The sequence below is a fragment of the Cryptomeria japonica genome, chromosome 8 (assembly GCF_030272615.1).
Source record: "Cryptomeria japonica chromosome 8, Sugi_1.0, whole genome shotgun sequence".
Taxonomy (NCBI): Eukaryota; Viridiplantae; Streptophyta; class Pinopsida; order Cupressales; family Cupressaceae; genus Cryptomeria; species Cryptomeria japonica.
The window spans coordinates 674,084,824-674,093,031 of record NC_081412.1 but is presented as its reverse complement, the minus strand read 5'-3'; the positions used below and the strand labels follow the sequence as shown (position 1 = coordinate 674,093,031).

At 34.1% G+C, this 8,208-nt stretch overlaps 1 protein-coding gene across 1 annotated transcript; it reads right to left on the bottom strand.

Moving 5' to 3' along the window:
• Positions 1-262: 262 nt before the first annotated feature.
• Positions 263-8,004, bottom strand: LOC131075227 (putative disease resistance protein At3g14460). The gene is made up of 4 exons (XM_058012058.2): positions 7,866-8,004; positions 1,433-2,012; positions 1,094-1,348; positions 263-936 (listed from the first exon to the last, which is right to left on the bottom strand). The coding sequence occupies exons 2-4, from the start codon at positions 1,457-1,459 to the stop codon at positions 280-282; spliced, it is 939 nt and encodes a 312-aa protein (XP_057868041.1). The 5' UTR covers positions 1,460-2,012; positions 7,866-8,004; the 3' UTR covers positions 263-279.
• Between the last annotated feature and the right edge of the window lie 204 nt (positions 8,005-8,208).

The window sequence follows — 8,208 nt, the reverse complement described above, 5'->3', positions numbered from 1 at the left end:
ACATGGGTCGCCCTTCCACCACAGCCATCTCGCCATTTCATTTGCTTTGCTTTGTGCGAATTCAATATATGGATCATTTCATTTGCTTTGCTTTGTGCGAATTCAATATATAGATCATTTCATTTGTGCGAATTCAATATATAGATCATGTATGCGAATTTTAGATGCAAATTCTTCAATAAGAGCCTTTTTACATAAATCCTCAACCTGAAACCACATATAAATTAAGCATTCAGCGGAATTTCAATCAAACGTACCACAATCATAAACTAAAAAGTTTTAAAAGCAAATATTCAAACTCACTGCTTTCTCAATAAATGAGATCTCTTTGTTTAGAACCATTGCCAACCACTCAGTAACTTTGTGGGGAGACATACGAGTCGGCATATATAGGGTGAGAAGCATGAATATGGTGCGATATTCGGGACGCGTGCTATCAAAAGCTTTGCCCAGCACAGCCAACAAATCATCCAAACCATAACTAGATCGGTTTATCCAGCCTTCTATCTCACCAGCCCACTTTGACAAATGCGGACCATATTTACTGAAGAGGTGGCCGCCGAAAGCCTTTAAGGCTAACGGATGAAATGTTTGACCTCTCCGACCGACCTCTTCGAACAAAAATCTGTCTGCACACTTGACAGCAAAAGCTTTTTCCTCTGCCCCCATCGTTGACACATCTATAGGTGCCTTTTCCAACAAGATTTCTATGGCCTCGTCCTCTTCAAGCCTTGGGACGCGCATGCATGACCGCTTACCTATCTTGAAATGCATTTCTAGAACATCTACACTCCGAGCGCTCAAAAGGATGCAGCTGTTTTCTCCCAACTCTTCCTTAAGATAATCCGTTACTTCGTCAATACTTTCTTCTGTGACATTGTCGAGAACCAACAATACCCTTTGGCCCTTCAGTCGTCTATACAACTCAACTTGTGCCTGTGAGCCATATTAAAAAATGCAGAATACTTACAAATCTTGTTCAAGATTCTTTGTTTAGAGTCATTTACATAACAGTGGAACTGTAAATAGAATTCTATATGGAAAGGGAAAGAACATCCTGGCAAACAAAATTAGAACATATGAAATTGCTCACCTGATCTCGGTCTGTCAGTGTTTGAAGAATCAACTGAGGGCAGCGAGTGAGATATTGCAGGGCAAGTTTTGTTCTTTCAAATGAATCGCCTCTAGAAAATTCCAGATGGCATACTTTACCTTCGAAATCCCCCATTTTGAAGTTGCAGAAAGCCTTGGCAAGTGTAGTTTTTCCCTGGCCCGGTATTCCATACAATCCTGCAATACTGGTTCCCTTTTTGACGGACTGGACAGATTTGAAGAAATCTGCAACCTCCTGCAGCCAATAAATATAATAAATAAATAAACTCAATGAATATATGCTTGATAAAAGCAAAAGAACTTAATGAAGTGTTTTCACCTGACACATTCGTTCTTGTCCTTGCATACAACGGACAGGATACCTTGGTGAGGGTGTTGGAAGTATATGCCAGATTTCCTTCACAATATCATCTCTAAACTTCACTTCATCATCATTTTCCCTGAAATTTATCCCATTAATTCGCCGTATTAGTTCCAAATCTCGGAGCCATTCGGCTTGCTTTTCCCCAGAAATCTTCAACTGTTTCCACTTTTCATTGTCTACCTTCGTGTCTTTAAGAGCATCTGGTTAAATCTGGAAGAACAAGGGTAAAATTTTGAGATTGGGATTTGTACGGGTTCTGTCTCTCGCTTCCACACAAGCAGAGAGTTCCAGCATGGGCCACTCTGATTCGAGGAAATCCTTCGACAGGAGAAAAACTGCTACTTTGCATGTCTTACCGGCTTCGAATATACGGGAGGGGAAATCTTCTCCCAATGGCAAACTTTCACGATCTTGATCAAAGAAGCAGGAAACGCCGTGGTTTGCAAGGTCTCTATTTAGCTGCATAACAAATTTTTTCTGCTTACCGTTGTCACTGAGAAATACTTCTTTAGCCAAAAGCTTCTGTTCATGGTCACTGTTAAGCGAAATAACGTGAGAGTTTTAAAATTGAATTCATATGGCATGTTGGCACACAATTGTAATTTGAATTGCATTTCATTGTATGAGATAAAAATAGAATATTGATAATTTCTTCCACTTAATGAAAATAATTCTAGTTTGTAAGAATTAAAATAAGAGCTCTAAAAATAAAATTTACATCAAGATTTGATCCAGGTGGATCTAGAAAAACCTAAAAAATTCAGTTTCAAAATCTCACGAAAATGGCATCATTGTGTAAGGCTCGCCGACACGGTTCTAACACAACTTGAACGGGCTCAAGAGGAGTCCGTATGTAGAAGTTATGACCAGTCAAAGTTTTGGTCAAAATGATGATGTGGCATCACCAAAATGTGACACTTGGTAGGACATGTGGCATATGACATGGCAAGAGTAGTGAGTTGGCACAAATATGGATTAAACCATAATTATTAAAAGAAAAAAAATATATGGTTTAAAATAAATAAATTAAGGAGGACTTGGTGGGATTTAATCCCTTAACCCATGCCTTAAAATCCTCTTGCCTTACCATTCTTTATGATAAAAGGAAAATCCCTCGGTTTACATAAATCTTTAAATAAGATTTAATTCTCCTAAACATAAAGTTTTATAGGCCCATTTTATTAGGAGAATATTTGAGGCTATTTAAATGGCTTTTGAAAGATTTCAAAAACATTTTAAAATCTCCTTCCCCTATTAATAAGGGGATAAAAAAAACCTTATTTAGTACAAAAATAAATTCTCAAATGTAAAACAACAGATAACCTCCATAAAGGCTTAAATAATATATTGTTTTAAAATAAATTGAGAGGTTAATGTTAAACAAGATTTATTGTATTTGTTAAGAGGAGATTTTTCAAGATTTTATATATAAAAATGGAGAGATAAGGTGATTTTGCAAAATCAATTGGTTTTATACCAATTTGAGCAATTTTCTTGTATAAAAAGGGGGTAGTGTAGGATGGAAGAGGGATTGAAGTGGTGATAACTTGGGAGAATTTTCATGCTTTTGAAGGTGGAGAATTGCTAAGAGGAGATTGCAAAGTGTTACTATGCACCAAGAATTGTAAAAAAAGTGTGAGAGATTGTGAGCTGTTTGATGCAGATTTTGTCAAAGCTCCATTATCAAGCTCGTGATCTCACTTCTATCTTCTAATTCTCTTTTATTCGTTTCATTTTTAATTTATTCTTTAAGTTATTATTTAACATTATTAAATTGTGCAAAGGATTAAGTGAAATTAGCTTTTGTAATTTCAACGGTAAAAAAACATAACCATGCAATTCTGTTGCAATCGGGAAAAAACTGTAATTTAAATTAAGCACAATTTTATTTAGCCTTAATTTCAGATCAATATTTTAACTGCATGTTTGATTTTTTATTTTTAGCTGACATTCATGTGCCAAAGACTTCTATATAAAGAGGTAAATTGTAATGAAATCTTTGTCTTTGATCATTTGATCATTGATCCTTGATCATACGATCAAGAAGTGTTTTGTATTTCAGTTTTTGAATGAAAATAAATTTTTATCTGCTTTTTGAAACAATTTTGTGTTTATTGCTATGTAGCAATTTCTGTCTATTTTTTTATTTCTTTATGGTGCAAATAAAATGTATCTCACCTGCGAATTGGTTTGTTGGGCTGGGAGAACTCAGTTGTGCGTAAATTTGTAGTCTCCCCAATGGAACGCCGAGCTTGAGAATATTCTCCTCTGCTTAATTTCTTTAATTGAGTGGTGTCGATGTGATCCATTGGGAGGTATTTTGCTAATATTTCTTCACAAAATGAAATGGTGGGAGATCATGAGCGTGCATGGATAAGAGGTCAATGAAGACAAGTATGCAACGACTTTCCTATATATATATTTATACATATATATATATGGGTAACAAAGACAAGTAAACAATGACTTTCCAATATTTATATAATGGAAAAATGCATATATTTGTGTGTTGTGTAATTACTAAAGATCCAAAGATCATATAATATTTCCTTTGTTCTAATGTTTGTATGAAATTTAAGAATTTAAAAATAAAGTAAAATAATATTCCACCATTCCAAAAACTCGTATGTCTAACCTTCATTACGACGGGACTAACCTTAATGAGGGTTACTAGGAGAAAAAACTATGTTATATATTAGTAAAGGTTTACAATAAATTATTAAAACTTATATATATGAAAAATAAAAAATAGTTAATTTTTAAGTAAAAATTTATACAAATATAAGATATATATATTATTATTTTCTAAAATAATATAATTCAAGAATGATGAAGAATTTTAGTTTTTGCTAGAGTTTTGGCTTCTTGTTAGTCTTTAATTATTATGGTGACTTTTAAGTTGTCACACCTACAAAAACATGTGAGTTTGCATTAATTGCTCAAGCTAAAGATTTTTGTCTTTTTTAATATAAAAACTGTCTATATTTTATAATTAAGATATAAACGTTTTAAACTAATATATGTTTTAAATATTCTACCATTCCTATAAAAAAGTTATTGCTTAGGCAAATTGACTCTAGGCTTTTACCTCCTCTCATTATAATTTTCATGTCAATCTAAAATTTAAATCATTAAATGATGTTATATGAATTTGCCTATGGACACAAAACATAACCTAGAATTGGTGGCAAAACTCCAATAGACTTTTATGATAAACACCATGAGATAGCAATTTTTGTCCAAGAAATTTTGAATGGAAAATGGCAACAACATTCCATTCAAGCTTCTATTGTTCACCAGAGAGAACTATGAATATGAGAGCATTAAGATGAAGACCATAATATTATCCCAAGGTCTTTGAGAATTAGTAGAAGTATGACTCATCGAGCTTGCAAATCAAAATGTTTTGAATGCATTAAATGCAAATTAGTGAAATCGGTTGAAAGAAGACGAGAATAAGGACAATTGAGCCATCTTCACTATCCAATTTACATTGGATATCTCAATTTGCAAGCTTTGGTGTTCATTGTATGGTTTCATGTAGGCCTCATGCCTAGTATGATAAGATGGATAGTTTCTTTCTTACTTTCGGTTTCACACAATGCCATTTCAATCCACAATTTATGCTCGAAGACATGGGAAGGATCCTCTAATTCTTGTGCTCTATGTCAACGATTTGATTCTTACATGCAATTCTTCAATGATTTAATATACTTAGGAAGCTTTGATTAAGCATTTTGATATGATTGACCTTGGCCCCTTGCATTACTTCCTTGCTCTTCAAGTTCTTCACTCTTTAGAGCGTATTTCTATCTTCTAATAGAAGTATCCTCTTGTTTTTATTCATAGATTTGGAATGGTCGATTGCATGCCTACCACTAATCCTTCAGTTAATGCTACTTTGTATCGATGGGTGGCAACATTTTGAACTGGACACATATTCATCCGGATAATTCCTTTGCAGTTAGACTTGTCTCCTATTTCTCTCAAGATCCTCATGAGAGTGATTGGAAGCTAGCCAACATAATATGATGAGGTACATATAGGCACTACACAGTTGGCACTAATCATCAAGTGCAACTCAAATTGTGGGCTTCACTTACTAGATTAGACTAGTGATGTAAAAGATTAGGAGTCTACTCATAGCTTTGTCTTTTACCTTGGTTCTAACCCAATTGCATGGTCTTGCAAGCAACAAATTGTCATTGATTGAGGATGAGTATTAATGTGCAATCTTGGCTACCCATAAGGTTCTTTATCTTTGACATTTGATGACTAAGTTTGAATTTCCTTTTGATTGTCTTACTGCTCTTTGGTGAGACAATCAAAGTTCTATTTACATTTCTCACAACCAAGTGGAGCATCAATGTACCAAGCATATTGAAATCCACATAGACTTCATCAAGTAGCTCATCTAGGATGGTGTTCTTAGTTTGAAGTATTTGCCTATGAAGTAGTAGGTTGTAGACATCTTCACTTTCCCTTTAGCATTGCCTCATTCTATTTAGATGCAATTGATGTTAGGGTGAAGGAATTTCTCCTTGGGAAGTCTTGATGAGTCCTCTTTTAGAGAGGAGTTTTCTCCCACAAGGTTTTTCTCCTTTTCTCTATTTGTGAGAGATTGTATTCCATTTGTACATGGGTACCTCATTAGGCCTTGTTGCTAAGACCCATCTTCAACATCTTCACATTGTTTTTGTTCCTCCCTAAGTTGCACTTAAGGATTGTGTTGGTGTGTATTAGTTTTTTTACTTAGTAAAGGTCGCGTACCTAGCTAGTTCTTAGTGGGGACTTCACATGACTTAAGTTTAATACTTAGGTCCTAGGTGGCATTCTAGAAATCCTAGTTGTTAAGATAAGAGATACCATATCTTATCTTTATTTAATGTTGCTACCTAGGTCATTTAATATTTGTTTAGTTAGTTGTCTCATGTCATAAGATTAAGACATATATGTCATGTTCATTTCTAATCATATGGCCTCTTCTTGCCTATATAATCAAGGAATCTCTTGTATCGTATTTTATTCTTGATATTAGTGGAATAAAATCTTCTTTGTTGCTTCTCTCTTGTCATGCAAAGGTTATTTGGTGTTATAGATTAAAACTTTTGCATGATTAATTCAGCAATTTGCAGTAGGATTGATAAATAAAAATTATATGTTTGATCTTTGTTTTACATTTTTAACTCTTTTGTTTTCTTGTTTTTTTTTTAATTTCAACGCTTACATCATCCACTATAATTCAAATTGATAGATTCTCACCAAATAAATTTTCCTCCCTCATGAAATGCAACAATTTACATTTTTAACTCTTTTATTTTCTTGTTTTTTTTTTAATTTCAACGCTTACATCATCCACTATAATTCAAATTGATAGATTCTCACCAAATAAATTTTCCTCCCTCATGAAATGCAACAATCTCACATGTGTTGTTCTGAATCAAAGAGTTGTACTCCAAGTTTTGAGGGTAGGGATAGTCATCGATCATGGATAAATATTTTCACAAGCATCCTATTTGTGATGATATTCTCATTCCATTTGAATCACTCCTAGAGAATGGTGGCATCCATCTTAAGATACCTAACTTGGTAATTGATATGTATCTAAGTATAATGGAAAATATGGTCATTGGGAATTTCCTAGGTTATAGGCTAAACATGGATGTCTTTGAGTGCCAAGCCTAAATAAAATAGAAACTAAAAGGTTAGGTTGAGATCTTAACCAAGTGTAAAGGGTTTATCTTTATTTCTTTATTGAATTATGAGGAATTATGATATTGCTATTAGGATTCAACTCTTTTTTTTTTTAGTCAAACTCATTGACCCATGTTTCATGAGCAATGATTCACAAGTCACAACAATCCATCTCTCGTGAGAATGAATGATCTACTTAGCACACATTGGATCTATGTAGAAATGAAGCATTGGGCCTTCTCTCCCATCCTAATACTACTCCAACTCAAATACACTTAACCATAAAATTTCTTAAATATAAAAAGTTATTCTATCATAAATTATATAATATATTTCCAAAAAAACAAATAGAAACAGGACATTTGGGAACCTTCCTTTTCTTCACTATAAAATCAATTATGTAACATGATAACTGCTAACCAAACCATTTACCCACTGCTGGACGGTTGACCGGCCTATTATCAGCAATAAAATTTTGAATAGGAAACAGAAAATAGCTACAAAGAAAGCCCCAGCTACAGAGCAGAAACGAAATCAAAGCCAACATCCCTTTTACGGTGAGTATTTTTTCAGCAGATTCATCTTTAAGCAGCACCCAGAAGAATTTAATCTACTCTGAGCCTCCATCACAGTTGTAAAGGGTACTCTAAAAAGCATAGAAAAATAACGCAGATTTTGCAGAAAAACTACATACCTGTGGTAGCAGTATTACTGTCTTCATTTGCCCTATTATTTCTGGTGCAGTTGGAGACTCTCGATGCCACGTTATTGCTTAACGAACTAAATAACTTCTCACAAAGCCAATTTCGACAGAACAAGCAAGCAGGGGTTTCTGCGCTAAAAAGGGGGAAATCAGACTATTTCGTCCGCATGGTCTCACCTAAACTTGCTAGGAAAATGGCTAATTTAATCTACTTTCCTCCACCGCAGTTGTAAAGGTTACTGACAAAAAGCATAAAAAGAACACAGATAACTAGTAATTAAACCAATTACCCACTACTGGACAGTCGACCATTTTATCAGTAGATAAAATTTAG

Excerpts from the sequence above, each read along its gene's own strand:
- LOC131075227 (XM_058012058.2), bottom strand. The coding sequence starts at position 1,459 with ATGCAAGGACAAGAACGAATGTGTCAG. Across the intron at positions 1,349-1,432 it reads GACAAGAACGAATGTGTCAG|GAGGTTGCAGATTTCTTCAA; the intron begins GTGAAAACACTT and ends TATTGGCTGCAG. Across the intron at positions 937-1,093 it reads CACTGACAGACCGAGATCAG|GCACAAGTTGAGTTGTATAG; the intron begins GTGAGCAATTTC and ends TATGGCTCACAG.